Source organism: Oncorhynchus mykiss, chromosome 25 (genome assembly GCF_013265735.2).
Source record: "Oncorhynchus mykiss isolate Arlee chromosome 25, USDA_OmykA_1.1, whole genome shotgun sequence".
Taxonomy (NCBI): Eukaryota; Metazoa; Chordata; class Actinopteri; order Salmoniformes; family Salmonidae; genus Oncorhynchus; species Oncorhynchus mykiss.
In genome coordinates this window covers 13,316,406-13,331,443 of record NC_048589.1, presented here as the reverse complement: position 1 = coordinate 13,331,443, position 15,038 = coordinate 13,316,406, and the positions used below count along the sequence as shown (strand labels likewise).

The window sequence follows — 15,038 nt, the reverse complement described above, 5'->3', positions numbered from 1 at the left end:
ATAATTGTTTTTCATATAAAGTTTTACCCAGCCAGTAACCACGCCCATGTGAGCACAGACATTATGCCAAAAGGATGGAATGCCCCTTTTGCCAGAGTGCTTATAAAGGACTCCTAAAGAATTAACATATTAGACCAAAACATGCCAGGTTGCTGCCGGTGTGTAAAGTGGTTGTAGCTGTAACCTGAATAATCAACCATTGAGGCCAGACAGCATGGAGCGGTGGCTACACGGCTGACAAATGGTTTAAAAATACAAGACCAGAAAGCATGGAGCGGTGGCTACACGTTGAAATGGTTGCAATTTAAATACAGACCAGCATGACCGACAGCGTGAGCTGGGCATTACGAAATGGTAAGACCCTCGGAAACTCAACAGAGAAGAAGAAGACTAGACTAAGACATGGACCACCTGCAGCTCTGCATGTAATGTAGTCATGGAAACTCGACCGAAGACGAGAAAAGAAGAACATTTCCCACTCAACACCGTGCGGTACATCTGATGTGTCCAGTCTAACGAACACTCATGAACAAAGAGAGCCTACTACTACAACTGAGGACATTGTGACTTCTGGTGGACAACCAGAGACTTACACAACCAGAGACTTCTGTCTAACTGACTCCCCATAGACGGACCTGCCGATTTCAAAAGAGAGACGACAAAGACACACATGCGTAAATATGTGTTGCATGTCTAAATCTGAATGAGCGGTGGTTAGGGTGCTAAATTTCCATATTTGCGCTAAGCGTATTTTCCACATGTATGTACAATGGGTCCCCTCTCTGTCTCTCCCACTCTTTCTTTCTCCACCCCTTTCATTGTGTAACAAGCCGTCATATCGGGTTAGTCCACTAGGGACTTTTCATTACATTATGTTAGTAATCAACGTATAATCTATCCTGTGTGTGTGTGTTTCTGTAATTCTGTGTGATTATTTAGTTCATCAGTAAATAAATGATTAAGACAAATTGTGTATCACTGAATCATCAAATAGACTAGAGTTCATGCAGATTTGAAGTCAACGACGTTCAGAATGAGACTGATATGAGGGAATAATAATTAATGGATGACTAATATGATAACGATATATTCTGATATATTCTTGAGTTAATTCGGGAAACGGTAACTCATTAAACAAACCTTTTCCTTGGTGCCCCAAGATTGCTAATGAGTTAATTGTTACATGATTCATTTAATCATGTAATAATTAAACATAGTTAACTGATTTGATAAAATTATCGTGACCACATTAATGATAGTCACGTCACGACACGTCATGACAAATCTGCCTCTGACTTCACTGTAACATGAACGACATTGAAACATCAGGAGCTTTATTAGGAACTGCACCAAACCCGTACCTTGCAGACCACTGAGCCCATGCTCCAGTCATGCTTCTCATTGTAGATGATGAGTGGCAGGGTCACGATGAACAGAAGATCTGCCACAGCCACGTTCAGAAGGTACACGTCCGTCATGGTCTTGGCTTTCTTGTAGAAGGCATATGTGACAATCACCAACGCATTGCCACAGAGACCGAATGCACAGATGAAGGAATGGACGTAGGTCTGTATGACTATCTCCATATCACGGTTGAGATTCAGGTTACAGATATATGCTGTTCCGCTTTCATCAGGATAACCTTCAGTGTAGTCTTTTGGGTCATAATAATCATATTCATCTGTTTGCGTCGCATTACGCACCTCCATGTTTATCACCTGTGGAGAAAAATATATTTCTGCAGAAAATAGTAGGCCTTCTATCATGATTTAGTTATTGAATGTCATGATGTACAGTCAAGTCCATGACAAAAAGAGAAGATATAAACATCACAGTAACTGTGAACTATTGTCTGTAGCTTCAATGTGACATGTCCTATTTTACACATACAGCAGTGAAAGTGTTCAACTGCAACTGCATTTGTCTGATCTAAAGCACTGATCAAATCCTTATCAGACCCAAGGCTAGAGATACCAAGACACATTGTACACAGCATCTCAGATCTGTTCCCACATCAACACTGATAATACAGAGGAAGGTCTTAATGTGTCTTGTGGTGATGATAGTGGACATGGGGTAATGAATGGAGTACTGTGTTTGCTTTAGTAAATGTAGTGTACTGTTAGCCACGGCTGTAGCTCAGGGGATTCAGTAATATTCCCTCCTATCACCATGTTATTGTTATTTTATTGTGTAACGTTTTTTTATTCTTTACTTTAGTTTATTTAGTTAATATTTTCTTAACTCTTCTTGAACTGCACTGTTGGTTAAGGGCTTGTAAGTAAGCATTTCACGGTCTACACTTGTTGTATTTGGCGCATGTGACAAATAAAGTTTGATTTGATTTGACCATGCTTCATAGTAAGCACCTGTCAGGCCTTTCTGTTCGAAAGCTTTGGCATCATAACATTTCTAACGTCTGAAACCCTACGTCTTCAAAGATTCCCAGTGGTTCAGAAGTTTACATATCCTTAATTAGTCTTTGGTAGCATTGCCTTTTAAGAGTTTAACTTGGGTCAAACGTTTTGGGTAGCCTTCCACAAGCTTCCCATAATAACTTGGGTGAATTTTGGCCCATTCCTCCTGACAGAGCTGGTGTAACTGAGTCAGGTTTGCAGGCCTCCTTGCTCACACACGTTTTTTCAGTTCTGCCCACAAATTTTCTATGGGTTTGAGGTCAGGGCTTTGTGATGGCCACTCCAATACCTTGACTTTGTTGTCCTTAAGCCATTTTTCAACAACTTTGGAAGTATGCTTGGGGTCATTGTCCATCTATTTTGTGAAGTGCACCAATCCCTCCTGCATCAAAGCAACCCACAACATGATGCTGCCACCCCCGTGCTTCACAGTTGGGATGGTGTTCTTCGGCTCGCAAGCATCCCCCTTTTTCCTCCAAACATAACGATGGTCATTATGGCCAAACAGTTCTATTTTTGTTTAATCAGACCAGAGGACATTTCTCCAAAAAGTACGATATTTGTCCCCATGTGCAGTTGCAAACCGTAGTCTGGCTTTTTTATGGCAATTTTGGAGCAGTGGCTTCTTCCTTGCTAAGCGTTCTTTCATTTTATGTCGATATAGGACTCGCTTTACTGTGGATATAGATACTTTTGTACCTGTTTCCTCCAGCATCTTCACAAGGTCATTTGCTGTTGTTCTGGGAACGATTTGCACTTTTCTCACAAAAGTATGTTCATCTCCAGGAGACAGAACGCGTCTCCTTCCTGAGTGGTATGACGGCTGCGTGGTCCCATGGTGTTTATATGTGCATACTATTGTTTGTACAGATGAACATGGTACCTTCAGGTGTTTGGAAATTGCTCCCAAGGATGAACCAGATTTGTGGAGGTCTACAATTTTTGGGCTGATTTCTTTAAATTTTCCCATGATGTCAAGCATTGAGGCACTGAGTTTGAAGGTAGGCCTTGAAATACATCCACAGGTACACCTCCAATTGACTCAAATGATGTTAATTAGCCTATCAGAAACTTCTAAATCCATGACATAATTGTCTGGAATTTTTTAAGCTGTTTAAAGGCACAGTCAACTTAGTCTTTGTAAACTTCTGACCCACTGGAATTGTGATACAGTGAATTATAAGTGAAATAATCTGTCTGTAAACAATTGTTGGAAAAATTACTTGTGTCATGCACAAAGTAGATGTCCTAACCAACTTGCCCAAACTATAGTTTGTTAACAAGACATTTGTGGAGTGGTTGAAAACCCAGTTTTAATGACTAAGTGTATGTAAACTTCCGACATCAACTGTACATACCTCAATTACATTGTACCCCTGCACATAGAATTGGCACTAGTACCTCGTGTATTTAGTCAGGCTATCGTTACTCATTGTGTATTTATTCCTTGTGTTATTGTTTTTCTATTATTTAAAAAATCTCTCTCTGCATAAGTAATCATTTCACTGTTAGTCTACACCTGTTCTTTACGAAGCATGTGAGTTGCTTCTTTCCTGGACATCGGTGGCTCAGTGCAGTCAAGCAGAAACTACACCGTTGAGATATGATGACAATTTCAGAATGTAACAGGCTTTTACTTCAATTTCATCAGGTTAAAACTAAATAAAGCAAGTCTCAAAAATAAGGAAAATGTCTGTACATTTCAGCTGTTTCAAAAACATGGCTCAGCTATTACATGTTTACATGTAAGACTGTTGGCTCAACGAAACAACTGTTTTCACTGCCCTGCTTAGAGGGGGGCAACTGTCAGGTTATTCTCCTGTGCTTCCTCCGGATGTAGCGTTTGAGTTGTGACTAGTTTGCAAGTTTACATTGCAGTAAAATGTGTTGTCAAGGTTATTTTTGCGAAAAGTCTAGTTAGTGTGAAGACCCTCTAATTCTTGTTATTCATCATAGGGAGTTATGTGAAAAATGTACCTTTGTGTTCAAGGGGGCCCTAACAACACATGTTGCATACAATGGTTTCAGCAGTGTCTTTTACACTCGATCAAGATTCTTGCATGTGGTGTTGTGATTTTGATCTTTGTGAACTCAAATCCAGTCTTATGTAGGTCAGAAAAGGGGGGCAACTGTAACAGTGTCTCGTTCCTGCAGTCACTGACCAAAAGCACCCCTTTTGGCCCCAAAGGGGGATTATTAATGATTTTCACAATTAATAAAATAAAAAAATAACTAATGGAAATCTTGTGTTTCAGTCTTCTGTGATGTACTGTATATAACGTGTAATATTGGGATGAAAACTCAAAATTGAATACATTTCAACTCTATATCTGTCACGTTGGTATGAAAAGTCGAGGGACAGGTGCAGGAATGCATAATAGGAGTTTTTATTACCCCAAATTACAGCGTGCCATGTAAAGGCACGGGAATGAAGACCAGGGATCCGTGACAGTACCCCCGCCTGTGCAGCGCAACGATACCGGCCTCGAGAATGATCACTGGACCGCAGTGCGGGTTGAACAGGACCCGATATAGCTGCCGAAGTTGCATCATCATTGGACGGGCCAGTTGTCGCTGCCAAAGTTGCGGTGGCGTCAGACGGACCAGTAGCAGTGGCGTCGGACGGACCGGTTGTGGCGGTGTCGGACGGACCAGTTGTAGCTGCTGAAGTTGTGGCGGCGCCGGACAGACCAGTCTCAGCATCGTCGGACGGGCCATTCCCGTTGTCGCCCTTATTGGTCGATTATTCTGTCACGTCAGTATGAATGATTTGGGAGACAGGCACAGGAATGCGTAATGGGATTTTTTATTTCACCCAAATTACGGTGTGCTGTGTAAAGGCACAGGGACGAAGACCAAACAAACACTATACAAAACACAGGGTTGAAACCCAAACAAAAGAGCGAGGAATACCTCAAATAAATTCACAATCGCACAATGATTATCACAGGGGACGAAAACCGTAATCATCTGCACAATACAAGTGGCACAAAATCCAAACCAACACTGCACAGGTACTCACACACACCAAAGGACATTGTAACAATAATCTACAGCCCAATGGAACCAAAGGGCACACTTATACAAGTACTAATCAGTGGGAATAGGGGACAGGTGTGCGTAATGAAAGTTCCCTGAGGGATCCGTGACAATTTCTGACATGGTACAGGTGTCTTCTTTTTTTAAGCCTATAACCATGTGTGTGAGGTGTATAAGTTTGTTTCAAAGTAGATTTGTTTAAGACTACCAAAAATCACTCTGTGTGACCCTGATTTCGCCTACTGCAGTAATTATCCAACAGCTACATAGCCACCTAAACAATGCTGCTCACAGCTCAGCTCGAAGACAGTTTCATGTCTACAGATGTTGTTCTCTTAGGAAGATAAGAGGTGAACTGTGTGACTGAAAAGCTCAAAGCATTTTCTATACTCTTGAAGTCTGTTGTAGTGCTATATAGCACATTTTTTATTCTTCTGCCATATTTATAGCTATAGTTTATAATGCACATAATTTTTTTTATTTTTTATTTAACCTTTATTTAACCAGGTAGGCAAGTTGAGAACAAGTTCTCATTTACAATTGTGACCTGGCCAAGATAAAGCAAAGCAGTTCGACACATACAACAACACAGAAATACACATGGAGTAAAACAACCATACAGTCAATAATACAGTAGAAATATAAGTCTATATACGATGTGAACAAATGAGGTGAGATAAGGGAGGTAAAAAAAAAACACACAAAAAAGGCCACGGTGGCAAAGTAAATACAATATAGCAAGTAAAACACTGGAATGGTAGATTTGCAGTGGAAGAATGTGCGAAGTAGAAATAATGGGGTGCAAAGGAGCAAAATAAATAAATAAAGTGGGGAAGAGGTAGTTGTTTGTGCTAAATTATAGATGGGCTATGTACAGGTGCAGTAATCTGTGAGCTGTTCTGACAGCTAGTGCTTAAAGCTAGTGAGGGAGATAAGTGTTTCCAGTTTCAGAGAATTTTGTAGTTCGTTCCAGTCATTGGCAGCAGAGAACTGGATGGAGAGGCGGCCAAAGGAAGAATTGGTTTTGGGGGTGAACAGAGAGATATACCTGCTGGAGCGCGGGCTACAGGTGGGTGCTGCTATGGTGACCAGCAAGCTGAGATAAGGGGGGACTACCTAGCAGGGTCTTGTAGAGTATGAAGTGAGGGCCAGCCAATGAGAGCATACAGGTCGCAGTGGTGGGTAGTATATGTGGTTTTGGTGGCAAAACGGATGGCACTGTGATAGACTGCATCCAATTTATTGAGTTGGGTATTGGAGGCTATTTTGTAAATGACATCGCCAAAGTCGAGGATCGGTAGGATCGGCAGTTTTACGAGGGTGTGTTTGGCAGCATGAGTGAAGGATGCTTTGTTGCGAAATAGGATGCCAATTCTAGATTTAACTTTGGATTAGAGATGTTTGATGTGAGTCCTGAAGGATAGTTTACAGTCTAACCAGACACCTAGGTATTTGTAGTTGTCCACATATTCTAATTCAGAACCGTCCAGAGTAGTGATGCTGGACGGGTGGGCAGGTGCAGGCAGCGATCGTTGAAGAGCATGCATTTGGTTTTACTTGTATTTAAGAGCAGTTAGAGGCCACGGAAGGAGAGTTGTGTGGCATTGAAGCTCGTCTGGAGGGTTGTTAACACAGTGTCCAAAGAAGGGCCAGAAGTATACAGAATGGTGTCGTCTGCATAGAGGTGGATCAGAGACTCACTAGCAGCAAGAGCAACATCATTGATGTATACAGAGAAGAGAGTCGGCCCAAGAATTGAACCCTGTGGCACCCCCATAGAGACTGCCAGAGGCTCGGACAACAGGCCCTCCGATTTGACACACTGAACTCTATCAGAGAAGTAGTTGGTGAACCAGGTGAGGCAATCATTTGAGAAACCAAGGCTATTGAGTCTGCCGATGAGGATGTGGTGATTGACAGAGTCGAAAGCCTTGGCCAGGTCAATGAATACGGCTGCACAGTATTGTTTCTTAACGATGGCGGTTAAGATATTGTTTAGGACCTTGAGCGTGGCTGAGGTGCACCCATGACCTGCTCTGAAACCAGATTGCATAGCGGAGAAGGTGCGGTGGGATTCGAAATGGTCGGTAATCTGATTGTTGACTTGGCTTTCGAAGACCTTAGAAAGGCAGAGTAGGATAGATATAGGTCTGTAGCAGTTTGTTTCAAGTGTCCCCCCCTTTGAAGAGGGGGATGACCGCAGCTGCTTTCCAATCTTTTGGAATCTCAGACGACACGAAAGAGAGGTTGAACAGGCTAGTAATAGGGGTTGCAACAATTTCGGCAGATAATTTTAGAAAGAATGGGTCCAGATTGTCTAGCCCGGCTGATTTGAAAGGGTCCAGATTTTTCAGCTCTTTCAGAACATCAGCTGACTGGATTTGGGAGAAGGACAAATGGGGAAGGCTTGGGCGAGTTGCTGTGGGGGGTACAGTGCTGTTGACCGGGGTAGGGGTAGCCAGGTGGAAAGCATGGCCAGCCATAGAAAAATGCTTGTTGAAATTCGCAATTATTGTGGATTTATCGGTGGTGACAGTTTCCTATCCTCAGTGCAGTAGGCAGCTGGGAGGAAGTGTTCTTATTCTCCATGGACTTTACAGTGTCCCAGAACCTTTGTGAGTTTGTGTTGCAGGAAGCAAATTTCTACTTGAAAAAGCTAGCCTTGGCTTTTCTAACTGCCTGTGTATATTGGTTTCTAATTTCCCTGAAAAGTTGCATATCACGGGGGCTGTTCGATGCTAATGCAGAACGCCATAGGATGTTTTTGTGTTGGTTAAGGGCAGTCAGGTCTGGAGAGAAGCAAGGGCTATATCTGTTCCTGGTTCTAAATTTCTTGAATGGGGCATGCTTATTAAAGATGATGAGGAAGGCATTTAAAAATAATAAAAAAACAGGCTACTGACGGGATGAGGTCAATAATCTTCCAGGATACCCGGGCCAGGTCGATTAGAAAGGCCTGCTCGCTGAAGTGTTTCAGGGAGGGTTTGACAGTGATGAGTGGAGGTTGCTTGACCGCTGCACCCTTTACGGATGCAGGCAATGAGGCAGTGATTGCTGAGATCTTGGTTGAAAACAGCAGAGGTGTATTTAGAGGGCAAGTTGGTTAGGATGATATCTATGAGGGTGCCCGTGTTTACGGCTTTGTGGTGGTACCTGGTAGGTTCATTGATAATTTGTGTGAGATTGAGGTCATCAAGCTTAGATTGTAGGATGGCTGGGGCGTTAAGCATGTTCCAGTTTAGGTCACCTAGCAGCACGAGCTCTGAAGATAGATGGGGGGCAATCAGTTCACATATGGTGTCCAGAGCACAGCTGGTGGCAGAGGGTGGTCTATAGCAGGCGGCAACGGTGAGAGACTTGTTTTTAGAGAGGTTGATTTTTAAAAGTAGAAGTTCAAATTGTTTGGGTACAGACTTGGATAGTAGGACAGAACTCTGCAGGCTATCTTTGCAGTAGATTGCAACAATGCCCCCTTTGGCCGTTCTATCTTGTCTGAAAATGTTGTAGTTAGGGATGGAGATTTCAGAGTTTTTGGTGGTCTTCCTAAGCCAGGATTCAGACATGGCTAGGACATCCGGGTTGGCAGAGTGTGCTAAAGCAATGTATAAAACAAACTTAGGGTGGAGGCTTCTAATGTTAACATGCATGCAACCAAGGCTATTACGGTTACAGAAGTCATCAAAAGAGAGCGCCTGAGGAATAGAAATGGAGCTAGGCACTGCAGGGCCTGGATTCACCTCTACATCACCAGAGGGACAGAGGAGGAGTAGGATAAGGGTACGGCTAAAAGCTATGAGAATTGGTCGACTAGGACGTCCAGAACAGAGAGTAAAATAATGTTTCTGGGGGCGAAAAAATAGCTTCAAGGTATAATGTACAGACAAAGGTATGGTAAGATGTGAATACAGAGGAGGTAAACCTAGGCATTGAGTGATGATGAGAGAGATATTGTTGATGGAATTTAAATGTTTAAATGAATGATTAGAATATTCCACCCTGAAATCATATATTTGTATGAAATTGATTAGAATCATAAAATTATTATTAATGATGTGTGTAGTTTTAGTCAGTGAAATTATAATAAATGTTGGTCAGTGAAATTATAATAAATGTGTAGTTTTAGTCAGAATTAGGGTAAAGCAATAGATCTGTACAATATGTCTTTATAGTATCTTAAACACAGGCTGTCTTAACAGAATTCGTTGCTGACCTGGCCAGGGGCCTCTGAGAGATTGGGGAAAGGACAGGAAGTACTTCCCACGGTCTCCCTATCTTGATGGAGGACGGGGAGTGATTCTCACGGCCTCCCCTAATCTTTGTCGGCTGGGTAGTGGGACAGTATGTGCGTAGGATACCTTCTGTTTGTGTGTGAAAGTATGTGCGCAAGGAGTCTGTTTGTGTGTGAAAGTATGTGCGTAAGGAGTCTGTTTGTGTGCGAAAGTATGTGCGTAAGGAGCTAGTATAAAATGAATGGTTTTGTACAACGAACCAGCCCTCTCGTGAATAAACATTTTGACTATTTTAGCTGGGCCTCTGTCTGTTTCATTCAACCAGTCCTTACAAATTCTGCGTTGCAGAGCGAGTAGCTGCAAGATCCAGGTGTAAATGTCCAGAGCTTGCGGTAGAAATCCGGGGATATGGAGAGCAAATAGGTATGCTCTGTTCTGAGTCGCGTTGTACAAAACTGCCGATAGATTTTCGAGCTAAAGGATAGCTGATGACCACCAACCATGGTTAGCTGAATACTAACGTTAGCCAGTAAACTGGCTAGCTTCTGGCTAGCTTCCATATATATATATATATATATATATAATATAATACACTGTGATAGAATCTGTACTTTATATAATACACCATATGATTTCACTGATTGTCATGAAAACCTGAAATCAGCCAAAAATACCCTTTTCACAATGAGTACGTATCTCAACCAGCCTAAGGATGCTGTGACTGTCTATATGATTAGATTTTGTTGAAGTGTGTCATCATTAGGGTTTATTAGATGTTTAAGAGCATTACAGTCTGTGGCACAAATACTGTAGACCTTCTCCTATTATGAATTCATTCCAATTATACCACAGTTGTACAGCTGCGTTGTCATCTCCACTTTTAGCTTCCCTTCCTCCACTCTATCTATGCCTATTGACTCTGCTCATCCTCGAACGCTTTCATGTGGAAACTTAGTCTGAAGTTGTTTTATTTTCTCTTACCCTCTAATTTTGCTCAAACCAAAACTCTCTTTGTTGTTGAAAAGTGTCTTACCTGAAAAGCTTATAAATATAACAAAAAACAGGATGTTAAGAAAATAAAGTGGAAGGTCTTAATGCGTCTCGTAGGGATTATGGGTTCAGAGAAGGGAGAGTACTATGCTCAGTATACTACACAGTATACTGTATTCCAAGGTTCAGGGGAGAGTGGGGTAAGTTGAAGCATTTATTAAATTCAGCAACACTTCGTCAAGGGAAATATAGTATTATTTCTAACAAAGATATCTACATATATTTCAGGATGTTGTGTATCCCTGGAAATAACCTGAATTCATGTAACCAGTACAGTTAAAGATTTGTGCAAAGCTTTCATCAAGGCAAAGGGTGGCTACTTTGAAGAATCTCAAATATAAAATATATGTTAGTTTAACACTTTTTTGGTTACTACATGATTCCATATGTGCTATTTCATAATTGGGATTCTTCACTTTTATTATACAATGTAGAAATAGTACAAATAAAGAAAAACCCTTGAATGAGAAGTTGAGTCCAAACCTTTGACTGGTACTGTATACATATTTTTTAACAATACAATACAAAATAAAACTTACACATACAAACAGCAACATCACACCTGCTCACACTGCCATCTCCAGCATCACTCTCCACCATATTGCCTCAAACTGCACCATTTGTATCTCTCCGTAGCCCCACATACACTTTCATTTGGAAAGCTCCCCTTTGGCACCAAATTACTTTTACTGAAAGACTGGTTTATGCAAAACATCCCATGGAACTAGTGAATGCTTATTTTTATTTTAGAGTTATTTTTAAGAGAGATGAGATATTTTCTAGACAAATACATTTACTTTAAATACACAGTGTCATTGCATTCTATTAGATTGCATCCAGTACATTTTTATTCTATTGTTTTTATGTTTTAGCAATTCTTGGCTTTATTTTGACAAAAAGCAGTATCATGCTGTGAAACAAATTGGCATTGATAAGCAAAGAGGAATATTGGTTATTAGAGCAATTTCAATACATAATTATCAGCATCCATGATACAAATACCATGTACTGTAGCTACAGCATCAATCAAATGCTCATAATAACAGTCATTACTGGACTTCCTGTAGTTGGAGGCAATCTCAACCTACTCCCATCTTCACATGGTGAACGAGGAGCCATTCTCATTGTTGGATCAGTCAGTGGACTTGCGAGCTGGGATATAGAGGTCAGAGGTCATGCGTGAGGAGCGACCCGAGGGGTAGATGTACTTCCTGCCCAGGCACCACAGATCCACCAGGATCTTCCTGAAGTGGTTCCTGAACTTGACCCCGACGAAGGCGTACAGGATGGGGTTGAGGCAGCAGTGGAGGTAGGCCACGCTCCTGGTGGTGGTGAGGGTGGTGAGGATGACCTTCTCCCCCTCACACTCCCTCTGCTGGAACAGAGCCACTGTGTGGTAGAGCAGGGCCATGTTGTAGGGCAAGTGGCACACAATAAAGACCACAACCACAGCTAGGACCACACGCACTGCCTTAAGTGAGAGAAGAAACAACAAGAAACTTAATTGACCCTATAAGAAACATTGACTGTATTCTTATAATTAAACATTCTAATTCTATGACTGGAACTTTGGTGGATACTGGAACCTTGTGCCTCTGGGTGCTGTGGGCCCTCAGGAGGGTCCAGATGATGCTGGCATAACAGAGGACCATGACCAGGATGGGCAGGAAGAACCCCATGGTCATCTGCAGACTGGGTACCAGCACCTTTATCAGCCGGGCGGTCTTGTTACTTTCAAACTGAGCCTGGCACACGGCTATAGTCTCTCCCAACCTGTTGGTCTCCTCAACCCGCTCGTTGTAGATGACTGTGGGGATAGACAGGGCTATGGCCAGAGCCCAGATGGCAGTGCAGATGAGGCGGCTGTAGATCAGGGTCCGGGAGCGGAGGTCGAAGGAGCGCCTGGCCTGGACGATGGAGATGTAGCGGTCTCCACTGATGCAGGCCAGCAGGAGCATGCCACTGTACAGGTTGATGCTGTAGGCTCCTCGTAGGGCCTTAGAGAATGAAGAACATATTCTTATAATTCCATGCAATGTTGACATCTGCCTCTGACTTCACTGTAACATGAACGACATTGAAGCATCAGGAGCTTTATTAGGAACTGCACCAAACCCGTACCTTGCAGACCACTGAGCCCATGCTCCAGTCATGCTTCTCATTGTAGATGATGAGTGGCAGGGTCACGATGAACAGAAGATCTGCCACAGCCACGTTCAGGAGGTACACGTCCGTCATGGTCTTGGCTCTCTTGTAGAAGGCATATGTGACAATCACCAATGCATTGCCACAGAGACCGAATGCACAGATGAAGGAATGGACGTAGGTCTGTATGACTATCTCCATATCACGGTTGAGATTCAGGTTACAGATATATGCTGTTCCGCTTTCATCAGGATAACCTTCAGTGTAGTCTTTTGGGTCATAATCATATTCATCTGTTTGCATCGCATTACGCACCTCCATGTTTATCACCTGTGGAGAAAAATATATTTCTGCAGAAAATAGTAGGCCTTCTATCATGATTTAGTTATTGAATGTCATGATGTACAGTCAAGTCCATGACAAAAAGAGAAGATATAAACATCACAGTAACTGTGAACTATTGTCTGTAGCTTCAATGTGACATGTCCTATTTTACACATACAGCAGTGAAAGTGTTCAACTGCAACTGCATTTGTCTGATCTAAAGCACTGATCAAATCCTTATCAGACCCAAGGCTAGAGATACCAAGACACATTGTACACAGCATCTCAGATCTGTTCCCACATCAACACTGATAATACAGAGGAAGGTCTTAATGTGTCTTGTGGTGATGATAATGGACATGGGGTAATGAATGGAGTACTATGTTTGCTTTAGTAAATGTAGTGTACTGTTAGCCACGGCTGTAGCTCAGGGGATTCAGTAATATTCCCTCCTATCACCATGTTATTGTTATTTTATTGTGTAACGTTTTTTTATTCTTTACTTTAGTTTATTTAGTTAATATTTTCTTAACTCTTCTTGAACTGCACTGTTGGTTAAGGGCTTGTAAGTAAGCATTTCACGGTCTACACTTGTTGTATTTGGCGCATGTGACAAATAAAGTTTGATTTGATTTGACCATGCTTCATAGTAAGCACCTGTCAGGCCTTTCTGTTCGAAAGCTTTGGCATCATAACATTTCTAACGTCTGAAACCCTACGTCTTCAAAGATTCCCAGTGGTTCAGAAGTTTACATATCCTCAATTAGTCTTTGGCAGCATTGCCTTTTAAGTGTTTAACTTGGGTCAAACGTTTGGGTAGCCTTCCACAAGCTTCCCATAATAACTTGGGTGAATTTTGGCCCATTCCTCCGGACAGAGCTGGTGTAACTGAGTCAGGTTTGCAGGCCTCCTTGCTCGCAAACGTTTTTTCAGTTCTGCCCACAAATTTTCTATGGGTTTGAGGTCAGGGCTTTGTGATGGCCACTCCAATACCTTGACTTTGTTGTCCTTAAGCCATTTTTCAACAACTTTGGAAGTATGCTTGGGGTCATTGTCCACCTATTTTGTGAAGTGCACCAATCCCTCCTGCAGCAAAGCAACCCACAACATGATGCTGCCACCCCCGTGCTTCACAGTTGGGATGGTGTTCTTCGGCTCGCAAGCATCCCCCTTTTTCCTCCAAACATAACGATGGTCATTATGGCCAAACAGTTCTATTTTTGTTTAATCAGACCAGAGGACATTTCTCCAAAAAGTACGATCTTTGTCCCCATGTGCAGTTGCAAACCGTAGTCTGGCTTTTTTATGGCAATTTTGGAGCAGTGGCTTCTTCCTTGCTAAGCGTTCTTTCATTTTATGTCGATATAGGACTCGCTTTACTGTGGATATAGATACTTTTGTACCTGTTTCCTCCAGCATCTTCACAAGGTCATTTGCTGTTGTTCTGGGAACGATTTGCACTTTTCTCACAAAAGTATGTTCATCTCCAGGAGACAGAACGCGTCTCCTTCCTGAGTGGTATGACGGCTGCGTGGTCCCATGGTGTTTATATGTGCATACTATTGTTTGTACAGATGAACATGGTACCTTCAGGTGTTTGGAAATTGCTCCCAAGGATGAACCAGATTTGTGGAGGTCTACAATTTTTTGGGCTGATTTCTTTAAATTTTCCCATGATGTCAAGCATTGAGGCACTGAGTTTGAAGGTAGGCCTTGAAATACATCCACAGGTACACCTCCAATTGACTCAAATGATGTTAATTATCCTATCACAAACTTCTAAATCCATGACATAATTGTCTGGAATTTTTTAAGCTGTTTAAAGGCACAGTCA

The 15,038-nt window shown here is 42.1% G+C and overlaps 2 protein-coding genes across 2 annotated transcripts; both read right to left on the bottom strand.

The window, feature by feature from the left end:
* Window positions 1–192: 192 nt before the first annotated feature.
* Window positions 193–1,720, bottom strand: LOC118936432 (C-C chemokine receptor type 6-like). Its single transcript, XM_036962263.1, has 2 exons — window positions 1,362–1,720; window positions 193–234 (listed from the first exon to the last, which is right to left on the bottom strand). Exons 1-2 carry the CDS (start codon window positions 1,707–1,709, stop codon window positions 193–195), a joined length of 390 nt encoding a protein of 129 aa, XP_036818158.1. The 5' UTR covers window positions 1,710–1,720.
* Window positions 1,721–11,867: 10,147 nt separating this feature from the next.
* LOC118944138 (C-C chemokine receptor type 6-like) lies at window positions 11,868–13,201 on the bottom strand. Its single transcript, XM_036962262.1, has 3 exons — window positions 12,857–13,201; window positions 12,322–12,732; window positions 11,868–12,206 (listed from the first exon to the last, which is right to left on the bottom strand). Exons 1-3 carry the CDS (start codon window positions 13,199–13,201, stop codon window positions 11,868–11,870), a joined length of 1,095 nt encoding a protein of 364 aa, XP_036818157.1.
* Window positions 13,202–15,038: the final 1,837 nt, after the last annotated feature.